This window comes from Carcharodon carcharias, chromosome 2, assembly GCF_017639515.1.
Source record: "Carcharodon carcharias isolate sCarCar2 chromosome 2, sCarCar2.pri, whole genome shotgun sequence".
In the NCBI taxonomy this organism is placed as follows: Eukaryota; Metazoa; Chordata; class Chondrichthyes; order Lamniformes; family Lamnidae; genus Carcharodon; species Carcharodon carcharias.
The window spans coordinates 213290995-213304997 of NC_054468.1; the positions used below are offsets into that span (position 1 = coordinate 213290995).

The 14003-nt window shown below is 45.3% G+C and overlaps 1 protein-coding gene and 1 non-coding gene across 2 annotated transcripts in view; one reads left to right on the forward strand and one right to left on the reverse strand.

Annotated features, from left to right (window-relative positions):
• ryr2a (ryanodine receptor 2a (cardiac)) overlaps nt 1-14003 on the reverse strand; it is an 806696-nt gene that overhangs the window by 258622 nt on the left and 534071 nt on the right. Inside the window, exons 30-32 of the mRNA XM_041213076.1 lie at nt 12100-12452; nt 2445-2562; nt 953-1113 (exon numbers count right to left, since the gene is read on the reverse strand). Of these exons, the coding sequence (XP_041069010.1) occupies nt 953-1113; nt 2445-2562; nt 12100-12452 (632 nt within the window). The remainder of the gene's footprint in view (nt 1-952; nt 1114-2444; nt 2563-12099; nt 12453-14003) is intronic.
• LOC121275542 lies at nt 5721-5854 on the forward strand. Its single transcript, XR_005942504.1, has one exon. It is a non-coding gene; the product is annotated as a U11 spliceosomal RNA (small nuclear RNA).

A 14003-nucleotide genomic window follows, 5' to 3' on the forward strand; every position in this document is an offset into this window, starting at 1 on the left:
GCAGCTTACAGGGAACATTGCTTTAGTCGTAGCAAAATCTTGTTTATTTCAATTCTTCAAATAACAGTTTCACTCATTGGTCCAAGTAACAGCTGACACCTTCTTGTGACCGTCCTTCTTGTTCATCATTCTATATCTATTCTTAAGAACATAAGAAATAGGAGTAGGATTATGCCATTCGGCCCCTCGAGTCTGTTCTGCCATTCAAGATCATTGCTGATCTGCTTGTGTTTCAAATTCCACATTTCCATCTACCCCCGATAACCTCTGATCCCCTTGCCTAACAAGAGTCTATATACCTCTGTCTTAAACATATTCAATGACCCCGCCCTCCACCACCTCCTGAGGCAGAGTTCCAAGTCGCACAACCCTCTGAGAAAAAAAAATTCTCCTCACCTCTGTCCTAAAAAGGCGATCCCTAATTTTAAAATGGTGGCCCTTAGTTCTGGAGACACCAGTTCCCCTTCCTCCCCTCCCCACGCACCCCCCCCCCCCCCCCCCCCCCCCCCCCCCATCATGTTCATCTATCCCTTTAACCCTCCCCCAGCCTCTTGAATCCCAGCCCCCCACCCTCCTCACCGAGACCTGCAACCCTGGACTTACCTGGGCTCCCTGGCGTGATGGCACTCCCTATATTGCCTCATTAAATCCAGCCTCTGGTTTCTCTTTCATGCTGAATGCTTCATTCTCCTTCAATCATTCAACTAAATTTAAAACCTCATTCAGTTAAGACTTAAATATTGTTCCCATATCTAGGGAGACATCTCTCTTGGATCCATAGACTGAATAGAAGAAAAAATGTTTCTTCCTCCCCACCAGAATTTAAAAATCCCTACCAGGAGGCGCTCCTTATTTTTTCCAACATTCAACGTTTGGGCAAGAAATTATTGGCTGGTGAACTCTGAATGCACAGCCGTTCTATAGTTCCTCTTTCATGATGCTCAAACTGTACCTTTCATGGACCTTTCCTTTCTCATCTCCTAGTGTTACTGTCACAGTGCGAACCTTCTCCAGATCGTAAGCGGTGTCGTACTGATGAAAGTCTGAAGTAATCCAACCGACCCACACATTCGTTGGCTCCTGACCAGGAAATATTCTCACAGAGTAATAGTACTGTAAAAGGGGAAACTTTTATTAGCAGAGAGGCTCTGACTCCAAATCTCAGAACACTTCTTCATTGTTTTCAACCTCAAATGTTAAGAACATTCACTGCCACTCTACTAATATGACACAGAGGCAGAGAATATTAACCTGCAACATAGTTTCACTTGCTTAGTCCAGCAGCAAAACAGCCTCACGTAGTTGACCTGTATGGGCTTCTTCCCAGAGACCGGAAAAAGTCTCGACAATAAAGTCCCAATCACAAACTGGACAAAAGACTATTGCACAGTTACTCAATGTCATATTCACCAAGTTAAAGAGCTGCCACTTCCTTCTGTATTTTACTCCACAATGAAAATGGGGAAAATCCAGATCACTGTAAGGCAAGGCGTTTGTAGAACTGCTTCAGATTGAAATTGTTCTACTGTATAAATGAGACAGCACAGGTAATATTTTGAAATAGAAACGGGACAGGATTGATGTCAGCAGAGACTTGAGGCGGAATCTTTTGATTGAAGGCTAAGTCCAGTGTCGGAAGCGAAAGTTGGAGTGACTTCTGCTGGAGAACGGACCGGCTGAGATCTTGCGCTGTTCAGTTCATTAATTATGCAGCCGTGAGGAGCATGTCGAACCTTATGTCAGGGCAGGCGGAAAGTGGCCTGCCTGGCGGTCACCTCATACGCTCTAACGTCTGGGCGCCATTTCTGAATGGCATCCAGGTAGCCATTCACTCTTCCACTCTGCTCCTTGACTCACCCCCCCAAGACCTGGATCAGTCTCACCGCACCGCCATGAAAGTCGGGAAAACAAGATTCCAAACTAATTTCCTGACATCAAGAAACGGATCTATGGCCTCCCACCAAATCTAGACCCCTGACCGCCATGATTCCCACTGCTGGCGGGAGCAGAAAATTCTACTCATAGTCATGTAATCAAACACAAAAGTGACATGCATCTGCCAACGCTTAATATAAAACTGTACACTTTAGTTACAACTCAAAGTACATTTTAATTTTGTTTCCACAATTTTTTTAAATGAAAGCAACAGTACATCTACCACTGCCATCTTTTGTACCCCAAAACCAGAAAAGGTGGGGGGAAGAAATGGAAAACTAAGTAAATGGTGCCTGCTCCAATTGTTTATAATTCAAATTACTTTATTATTTCACATCCATTCATGCTTTATAAAAAATACTGGACAACAGCAGCTAGCTCGATGAGATTCACCAGTTGTGTTCTACTTAATCATGTTTATGAAAACTGGTTTGAAAACAAATAAAAATGAGTGAAGTACTTGGTTAAAATGTAATTCTAATTGAAGGTGACCATCACAAACTACTTACTGTTGTTGTCTGCATCAGAAAGTCATAGTCATCCCTGTCCTCTGCCAGTACCTCCTCTGTAAGTCGTGTTGAAGAGTGAGCCAAGTTATAATCAGGTTTTGTCCTTTTTAGCATAAACCTGAAAAATGAGGTATTTTATTTGTGAGCAGCAATACATTCCGTAGTACTGTTTTAATACACCAGTTGTATGTCATCTTAACAAAAAAGTTTCATCCACTAGTGGCTCCATACATTGTCCTTGTTACAGAACAAATCAATATAACTTGCAGTAAATCACTGCCATAAGGTTTATTCTGGTCAACGGTAACACACAGGATGTTGATGGTGGGGGATTCAGCAATGATAATGTCACCAAAAGACAAGGGAAAATGTTTAGATGCTCTTTTGCTGGAGATAACCATTGCCTGGCACTTGAGTGCTGCAAATGTTGCTTGCCACTATTCAGACTGAGCCTGAGCATTGTCTTGCTGCATGAGGGCTCAGACTGCTTCATTATCAGAGGAGCTCTGGGCATTGTGAAATCATCAGCAAACATCCCCACTTCTGAACTTATAATGGAGGGAAGGTCATTGCAGAAGCAGTTGACGATGATTGGGCCAAGGACACTGCCATAAGGAAATCTGCACTGCTGTCCTAGGGCTGAGATGATGTAGGTTCCAGATAACAGGTAGAATTTACTGCCCTTCCCCATGGCGAGTTTAGTGTCGGGGGTATTTAATCAGGCAGGTGGGGACCCTGCCACCTTCCTGTTTCCACCTTGACTAATGTCCACTTGAAGGCTTTATCCCATCACTGCCAGCATTAACCCAGCGGCAGGTGGGGACTCGCCATGCAGGGAGCACGACAAGCAAACCTGGGTGTTTTTGCTTGCAGGCTCCCACAGTGGGGGTCCCTCATTCAAAGGTGCTCAGTATCTGACCAAGGGAAGGAGGGGGCCTGCTGAAAGCCATGCTTCTCCCCTGTGACCCCCCAACCCATGACCCACTTCCCCCCATCACTCACCTGTGCCTGGGTCTCCCCTCATCTGAGGCCTCAGGTGGTGTAGTACCAGCAACAGCCACTGCCTTCCCAGAGACGCTGCTGAGTATAGAGAACTTGCTAACCTATGATTGGCCAGCAGCTCTTGGTGGGCAGGGCTTCTGCCCGTGGGGTCCTTCCCCAGGTGAAGGTCCACTGCTGGCCTGTTGAGTGCCTGGGTGGCATTTAATGCAACAGGCCTTCCTGAAAAGAGGTAATGCAGGACTTTTGTAGGCTCTGCATTAAAGCAATGGAAGATCTAACTGGTGAAGGCAATGATTGACATTCAGGAGCCCTCATGGTAATTTGTGAGCAGACACTGATGCTGTGGACTTGGACACATCCTGTGATATGTGCAAATCTTAGTACTGTTTCCAGTAGTTCACAGGGAACATGACGAACTCAGCCCCTTTAGCAAACATGGTATCTGTGACCCATCAGGAACCATGAGCTGTAGACTGACTGATATTACTGATAAAAACTATTATCGCCTGGAAGGAAGTGGAGTTGAAGGCTATGGTAAGTTTCAATGGCTTCAACAAGTCATGAATTGCAACTCTGGTTGCAGCAGGCAGCACTGGTCTGCGACAGCCTTCTGGGAAATGTGCAGCCTCCAATGCACTGCTCCTCTGAGAAGTGCAGATATTGTCACCTGTGATCTATACACCCTGATGGGAGGATAAGGATGACTATGGAGTCTCCTGCTCAAAAAAATTATGGCCGACACCGCAGTGCAGTACTGAGGGAGTGCTGCACTGTTGGAGGTGCCGTCTTTTGGGTGAAACATTAAACCAAGGCCTCTTTTGCCTGCTCAGGTAGATATTAAAGATCCTATGGCACTTCTTTGAAGGAGAGCAGAAGAGTTATCCCAGAGTCCTGGTCAATATTTATATCTTAATTAACATCACAAAAAACAGATTATATGGCCATTATGACACTGCTGTTTCTGGGCGTATGCTAGGTGCAAATTGGTTGCTATGTCTCCTACAGTACAATACTGACTAAACTTCCAAAGTACTTCATTAACTGTAGAGCACTTTGGAAACATGTTGCTGTTCCTTCACCGTGGCTGGGTCAAAATCCTGGAACTCCCTCCCTAGCAGCACTGTGGGTGCACCTACACCACATAGACTGCAACGAATCAAGAAGGCAGCTCACCACCACCTTCTCAAGGGCAAATAGGGATGGGCAACAAATGCTGGTCCAGTCAGCGAAGCCCACATCCCGTGAATGAATAAAAAAACAAACTTTGAGACGCCCAGTGGTTGTGAAAAGCGCTACATTAATGCAAGACTTTCTTCCTTTCTTTCTGTGCTGTCCTTGCAGCTGCAGCTAGATGTGGCCTTTCCATCTGGTGCTGCCGCTCTTCGTCCTCTAGCCAGAAGGAATCCCTAATTTTTGAAACAGCCAGAACCTCCTTGAGCTTACTGAAGGCAATGCGTATGCCAGAAACAAAAGCAAAAGTGATTCTGAACCCAAGTAAGACTGCGAGCTAACAGTAAGATATTTGACAAACGTTGCAGCAATTGGCATGCGAGAAGGTGGATGCCTTGCCTCCCACCTGGTGGGAGGGTGCCTGCCACCTGTATTACCCATGATTTGTGGGCGACTTCAAGAAGTCGGGACGGCAGTGCTGAGTCACACAAGAATGGCACTTGGGTCCTAAACGAGAGGCAAATTCTCACTGTAACATATTTTAATTAGCTCCCCGGGAGGAACGTTTGCCTGCCAAAATCACAGCCTGTGCGCAAACTGCAGTAGGCGGGCTTCAGATGGAAAAAATCTGTCCGCACAAACCACATGAATCACTGCCAACAATGAAAGGATACTGACAAATATTGCACCACAGCACAGTCGACACCGTTGAATTAATAAACTCTTACAGCAATTGACATCACAAGATAAATAATTTTTTTTGGGCTGGGGGAATCAGGTAACTAAATAATAATGAGTGCAGCAGTGGATGACTGCCGATTAAACATAGAAGTGGGCACCAGTGAAATCATCAATTCATAGACCAGCAGGCACAGCACTGAATTGTTAAACTAATGGAGCACCAGGGAGCAAAGAATTAATAAATTCATAGAGAGCAAAAAAAATCAATAAATGAACGCACCATCAGACAAAATGGCAAATGGATCAAGTGCTGGAGTACTGAATGCAAAATGATATATAATTAAGTAATAGCATAGCAGGTGCAAGAAAAAGTTAACGAATTAATGGAAAGCAGGCACTGGTAAATTAATAAACTCAAGGGTAGAAAGGTGCACTGCTGTGAATAGCACATTGCAGAGACACCTGCGCTTTATCCGTGCAGGATCGATAGCAAGAGACTTCGGAAGCACAATTTTTGTTTCTTGGAGCGGCTGGTGATTGTTTGTCTCGGTGCGCCACAAAAAAAAACATTGGATTAATAGAGCAATGTACCCACTGACTAATAAATGAGGAGTGAGCAAACCAACTAATCGATAAAGTAATGGAGCAGCAACAAAAACGACAAAGGAAAATGAATTAATGGGGCAACAGTTACCAGCAAATTAATTTAATTTTGTGGAGTGACCACCGCCTTACAAATAGTGAGGCTTGTCCAGTGAATTAAGTGAGGAATGCAGCAGGAGGCATATCCGATGGAATAATAAATTCATATAGCTACGGGTGCATCGGCCAGTAAATCACTGGGACAGTGATTGCTGATGAATTAACGAAGTAATGGAAAGTGGGGCAGCCCAACAAGTCAATAAATGATTGGGGCAGCAATCACCAGTGAACTAATACATTCATCATACAGCAGCAGGCACACCCACCAATCAATAAGTGAATAGGGCAGTGGAAAAGTACTGAGGTGGCAGTCTTGGCTGCCTAATCATCAGAAAATTTTTATTACTCCTGAGGTTATTGAAAGAAGCAACGAAGATGATTCCATACATCTCGAATTTAAGTTATAAGGCAACGCTGAATCAATTGGTCTTCCTTTGTTTTTGGAAAAGTGACTTTGAGCTAGCCTGAATTTTTAAGAGCATTACTGGGAATTTCTCAGGAGTTCTCCAAGCCAACTGCCATAGTTTTGACGGGATGAGCAGTGGAAATCCTGGATGAGTGAATAAACAGGGTTTCAGCTGAAATTGCAATTGTCCAATCAGAAGCTCCTCCATCCCAATCTGCACACAAGGAAATTCCTGGAATATGAATCTATACAGTTGTATAATGGGCAGTGGCAAACTGGTGTAGAAAAACTGCCCGCCATATTGAAAGGTGAAAATAACAGTGGACGCAAGGTAAAAATTGGGAAGATAAGTGAAGGTGTGGGGAAATACTGGGCGGTTGATTGAAACTGCTGACTAAATGTATCCAGCACCAAGTGAACACACTCCAGCTCAGTTTTCTCTGGCACAATTTATAGGAACCCTGGCAATCCTGACGAGGGCTAAGGGCAATCTTTGCGGGGGGGGGGGGGGGGGGGGGGGGGGGGGGGGTCACACCACAGATGGGATGGCTCAGTAGCTGGTAACCCTGAACTGTGAGCATAGAATAACTCTCTTTAATCCAACAGGTATTTAAGAAGGAAAATAAGCAGACATCTTCATTCTTCAAACTTAATACAAGCAAATTTCCTTCGAGTCTCTTCCACTGTGGTACTGCAGCTTTGGGGGAAATTCCAGTTGGTACAGATAAAGGGTTGCCATGAAACTTCCTGGCCAAGTTATGGCTGCGTTGGGGAGAAACTCCATCGAAATTTCACCCTCATACGGTTATATAATTCAATTCAATGAACAGTTTGATATATTTCCAATGAGTGATATGGCAAGAAGGCCATGTAAGTGGAGTTCATTAATAAAACAGGACAAGCTTATTTGAACCTAATCACTTATTCTAGCTGCTTAAGTGTAAAATAATTCTTATTTAGACTCTTGTTTCTTCAAAGGATTTTGGGAACTGAAACTTGAACTGTATTGCGCCAGGCAGAAGTTTCTGAGGCCATCAAGGGCATGAGACTAGACTACTTTAAGCTCAATTTTAACTCTGCCCATCCCATTGGAAAAATGTTCTCAACAGATCTGTGCCCGCAGCCATTTAAACCTCATTGCTCTTGGCTGCTGGGAAGGCTCCTGCCACAAGCAGACAGGGCCCTCATTATTATTTAAAATTCAGGATCCGATGATGTCATTTAGATCCCAACCCGGTGTTTGAACAGTGGGTCACAAACCTCGCCAGATCCACCAGTGAATACTTGTGATATGTAAGACTAGGACCTGAGGAGGCCCAGGTATTATTTTAAGGTTGTCTCCTGGGTCAGAAAGAGCAAGAGTGCTTCTCCTGACCCAACATGAACTATTTCAGTCCCTGCCGTTCCTCCCCTAACTACAATCATATTCTGGACTCCCCCTTTCACCATTTACCTTATGCCAGGGACTGTTCCTTCAGGCCTCTCATGGATCCTGCCCCTCAGAATCTCACTAACTATTCAGGTTGCAATTGCTGCTGGCAATTTTTTGCTTTTGTTGCTTTAAGGGTAGTATTTACTGTAAAACAATTTGACTGAGTACTAATGTTCAATTACTTAGGTCTACTTAATTATATCCTGGGCCATAATCTGATTAGCGTGTTAGTTTTGCCCTTACCTAAGAATACATCACATCATGGCCCTTGCTATATTCCAGTAAACTGGAGTATAATGACAAGAGATTTCTGTACAGCCACAGATCTATGGGCAGAATTATACACACCCAGGCAGGTGGATTTGCAAGTGGAGGGGCCCATAATTTGCCAAGGGCACCTTCCCTAGTGCCTACTCGCTCATTCTTACCCCCACTGCAATTTCACAAGCTGCAGGGGAGGCATCGAGCAGCCCACCCACTGGCCCTTGTTCCAATTGAGGCCCTTTAGCGGCCAATTAACAACTACTTAATGCCTCTGCAGCTATTTCACGGGCGGCAGGTTGAGGCTGGTGACGGGTCAGGGACACAGCAGGCAACACTGCTCAGGCCTCAGACAGGAAAGCTAGACGGTGGCCTCCTTGACAGGCGCCCTGTTTCTATCGAAGGCCCCATCCCTCACCAAGCTCCAGGCACCCCTGATTTCCCCTCCTTGCTGCCCTGTCCACCCTGGCCCCCTCACCCCTCACTCCAGCCTGGCAATCTGGCCCCGGTGATATTAACCATCTCCCCACCAACCACCAACATACCTTGCATCAACCTCCAGCGATGAGCGTTGTTTAGGAATAGGTGCAGTGCCCACAGTGGCCAGCACTCCCACATGGACACCCATAACTCTGGCGATATATTATCCCAACACAATCAGCTTAAAACACTCAGCTCCACAGTTCTACTCTTTTCTGTTCCGTAATCTTTGCACACAACATCAGTGGTAAAATTGCTGGAGCACATTTTGATTACTGCCTCCATTCCATCACCACGGAAATAATCAGTAAAACATTTCAAAGACTGACCATCTAAAATTTGACTGCCCTCTTTGTAACAGCACCACTGCCAGTTGTATTCACGCCCAGCAGTGAATATAATGAATATAATCCACAACATTAAACTGCACCTTGGATAAGATGCAATGCAGACAATACTGTTATAAACTGATCTTGCAATGAACATTCATTGCTCTGATTTTCCCGAATCATGATGGCTGGTGCTCTCAAGAGAGCTGTGGGATTTTGGAATTTAAAAGCAATGCGCTCAGTTCCAATATGTTGTGACCTTTTGCCATGGTTCAGTGACACTTATTAAGACAGCTGCAAAAATAATGGCCCAGATCTTCTGGTCTCCAGGTTGTTGGAGACCAGATGTACAACCCAAGATGTGCATCGGGAACTTGCAGAAGTCCTGATATGCTGACCTCCATGAGACTTGTCCGGGAAGTTGGAACTTTCAATGGGCAATTCCCCTGCTCCCTGCAATCCTCCTAAAAAGTCTCCAACTCTGAGTTGGATTCGCATACTTTAGACAGTTTCTAGGGGCTTATCCGTATGTCACCCAAGAAATGTTAGACAGAAAAAGTCTAACTCCCGGGTAACTACAGACCCCTCAATCACTCACACTGACAACCCCAACTACACACCCCCTCAGTGTGCCGACACCTTGACCAACCCACTGACCCGATTCAATTATGCCCTGACCAAATTACACACCTGACCTCCTAACTACCCCACGACCCAAAACCCCCACCTGACTCGACTACCCCTCCTGACTGTGCTAATTCCTGACCAGACCAAACAGCTTCCCACCACCCGAATACTCCACCATCTGACTACCCACTGACCCGGCCTACACACCTCACTGACCTACACACTTGCTACCACCCTCCTGCCACATCACCTTTCCTGCCATCCTACCCACCTGGCACGCTACCCACTTACCTCACCCACCTACCCCTGCATCCACTCACCCATTCACTAACTTTCACCCATTCACCCATTCACTAACATTCACACTGGACATTTAAACTGACTTTATGGCAGGTAGTGCCGTAAAAAGGGGGTGTGTCCTGTCTTTCCCCCCGACATTACAGTGCTGCAACGGAGTACTTGATGGGGCTGCACCCTCCGCATTTCTGAAGAAGCCGGGTTCAGAAGACCCAGCAAGAAATGCAGAGCACCATTAGGGCGCTGAAAAGCTCCAGTGGGGCAACAATCCACCACTGATTGCCACTTTGCCAATGATCTGGGCCGATATATATTAGAAGAGATCTTACATCTTCCGAAGTTGTTTGAGGAAACTCTCTGACATCCTTCCTGAGTGGTCGTGTAATGATCGGAACAAACAAGCATTTGAGAAATACTTTGGTAATTGGAAAGACGTGACTTCTGCCTCCTACACGAATATGTACTTTTACCTGAATCTGCAGTAAACAGGAATTACCACACCCCTGTGACACTTACAACATGATTAGGTGACTTACCTGGAATTCGATATTCAGCAGTCAGATTTCAACAAAATAAACACCACTGTAATTATTAACAAAAAATAGCTCTTCAATGTTTATATGAGTAACTGCACAATGAGAATGTCCAAGACATGGGCCTGGATTTTTAGGATGGGAGGAGGGGTTCCCTTTCCGCCATCTGAAGAGTCAGTGGCTAATGCATCACCACCGATACTAGCTGACCCGCAACCAGTTAGCATTCCAAGGGGCTTTAATTGGCTGGAATCAGGACTCTCACTCCTCAGTCAGGAGGAAGTCCCCCACCTCAGAGAGCTGTCAGCCAATCTGACTGCCTGGCAGCTCCCTAGTCCCAGCAACTCCAGAAGATGCACTGGACAGAGACTGAGGCTGCAAGCAGTCCCCAGAGTCTGTCTTGGGAGTCCAGGACCAAGAAATGTTGGGGTCTCAGGGTGATGAGGGGAGGTGAGACCTGGGGCTGGGGGTGGAGTGGGCAGAGGGGGGGTGGGTTCAGGGTGTTGGCGGAGAGGCCAGAGGTTGAGGGAGCACCCGCATGGGGCAAGCCTTGTGGGAGGGGCGGCTGAAGTTGAAAGGGAGCTGGTAATGGAGGCCACCCACCCCCACTTTCCACCCAAGACCAAGCAGGGTCACTTTCTGGGCTGAAAGTTAAGGCTGGGCGGGAAATGGCCCTTAAGTGGTCATTAATTGAGCACCTAAGGGCCTCAATGGTGGCAAGGGTGGGCCAGCAGGCCTAGGCCTCGGCCATCCTACGGTAAAATTGAGGAATGGTCAGGGCGGGTGGGAACCCAGTGGGAAAGCCATCTGAGGAATTTTATAGGCCCCCCACAACCCCCAAACCTCCCAATCCCACTGCCTGCAAACCCACCAGCAGGGGAACATAAAATCCTGCCATGGTTCTCCATGGGCCACTTAGGTATGTACATAAGATAGGGCTTCGTGGGCCACAGATACGGGTAACAATATGATAAAGAACTTGGTGTTCTCTTCCCATTTTACCAGGTATGGAGGCATTTTATCAGTACATTCAACAGGTCCTGCATCATAAAAGTAACTAACGCTTCCGATCAACAAGACCTCATCTGAAAATGCATCCAAAAAGAGCAAAAAAACTACTATCAACCTGTATTAAAAAATATAAGAAAGAAGGGAATGTTAATCTAAGGAGCTTCAACATCCCAGCTGCAACCAAATTTTCACTTTTAAACTTTTGTCTTTTCCCATTGCAAAAGAATTGTTTTGCATAAAGATGCAAGTTGGTCTGTTATTGTTTTGGCAATGGCAGTAACTGAGGTGAAAATTGAACTCCACATATGATAAAAGCAAAATACAGCGGATGCTGGAAATTTGAAATAAGAACAGAAAATGCTGGAAAAACTCAGCAGGTCTGGCAGCATCCAGAGAGAGAGAAACAGAGTTAACGTTTTGAGTCCATATGATTCTTCCTCAGTGCTGAGAAACCCTTATGATATCTTGATGCTAGCTCATACCTAAGGTCTGTCTCAAGTGTGTTTTCTAAACAACTTCACCTAATTCCTCTAGCACCAATTATCCATTTCTCTTGTGATAACTTGTGAAATGCTGTTTGTTTAATTTCTGGTAGCCATCAGAAAGAGTAAGGCTTTCATCTTACCACTTGGGAATGATTTAAACTCAGCTTCCAAAGACAAAAGGACAGTATTCCAATAAACTACTATGAAACAGAAACATGGCTACCAGAGGAGTCACTCACCTCTGTTTCAGACGAGAAGGCTTTTCCTGATTATAATCCTTATGGTTGTTGAATTCTGCTTTGGTACTTTCTTTCTCTTTTTCTGATGTGGCTGAGGCTAGATGTCCATGTGCTGTTTTCATCAGAACTTCAAAATCGGAGTCTGCGTCAAAGTCTTCAATTTCATTTTTCTGAGGTAGGATATTGGTATTTGCCAGACCACCAATGGGCATCTTGCAGAACACTTCCGCACATTCAATGGGCATGCTCAGACGATAGAAAACAATGTCTGTGTTGCTGTTTTGAGATCCAAAGGACCTCTGTATGACCTTCAAACACGGCGAGCTATCGACAGTGCCATCTATTCTTGTCACCTTGACATAAACGTCACAGAAGGGTCAGCAAATTTATTTCTGATTTCAGCAAATTAATTAAAAAGTGCAAAAATAAAGAACTGCATGTAATGTCGACATCCCTCGCAAATGCATCTCTTAAAATCTAAACAGCCATTCTGAAGCAAACCAAAATGTAATTTGCTTAAAATGAAAGCCCACATTGGATATGTTACTTAGAGCTTTTTGTAGAATTGCCAGGTCATAAATATCTGGGCTGAAATTTTATTTAAATAACCTTATAACCTGTGAGTGCAGAAATGGCCTTAAAACTTTTATTATAACATGACCTGCAGCTGGCATGTTTAATGTGTTGTCAGCTTGGTTCAACTGGTAACACTTAGGTTTGTGAGTTGGGGGTCTTTTTTTTTATCCATTCACAGGATGTGGATGTTGCTGGCAAAAGCCAGAATTTATTGCCCATCCCCAATGACTCTTGAGAAGGTGGTAGTGAGCCACTTTCTTGAAATGCTGTAGTTTGTGTGGTGAAGGTACTCCCACCGTGCTGTTAGGTAGGAAGGGTATTCCAGGATAGTTACCCAGTGATGATTCAGGAACGGGAAATATATTTCCAAGCCAGGATGGTGCGTGACTTGGAGGGGCACTTGGGGGCAATGATGTTCCCATGCGCCTGATGCCCTTTTCTCTTTCGAGATGTTCGAGACCTTTCATGGGTTTTGGACATTCTGTCGAAGAAGCCTTGCTGCTGCAGTGCATCTTGTGGATGGTACACACTGCTGCCATGTTGTGATGGAGGTGAAAGCAGTTTATATTTACGGTGGTGAATAGGGTGCCAATCAAGCAGGTTGCTTTGTCCTGGATGGTATTTTGAGAGTGTTTTGAGAGTTATGCTTAAGAGCTGCACTCATCCAGACAAGTGGAGAGTATTTCATCACACTCCTGACTGGTGCCATGTAGATGGTGGACAGGCTTTGGCAAGACAGGAATTGAGTTACTGGCCTCAGAATTTCAAGTTTCTGACTTGCTCTTGTAGCCACAGTATTTATGTGGCTTGTCCCACTAAGTTTTGTGAAAATGGTGACTCCCAGGATGTTGATTGTGGGGCATTCAATAATTGTAATGCCATTGTATGTCAGACAAGGTCATTGCCTTGGATGGCGCATATGTTGCTTGCCAATTATGAGTCCAAACCTGGATGTTTTCCAGGTCTTACTGCATATGGGAAAAGACCATTTCATTATCCAAGGAATTACAAATGGAACGGAACATTATGCAATCATCAGTGAACATCACCACTTCTCACCTTATGATGAAGCAGCTGAAGATGGTTGGGTCTAAGTCACCACCCTGAGGAACTACCGCAGCGATGTGCCAAGGCTTCCAATGACCACAACCACTTTCCTTTATGCTAGGTATGATTCCATACAGTGTAGAGGCTCCCCCCACCCACCAACACCACCCCCCCTCCCCCCACCCGCTGCCCCCCCACAAGTTCTATGGACTTCAATTTTGCTAGGACTCCTTAACGCTTGATCATATGCTGCCTTGACGTCAAGGGCAGTAACTCTCACC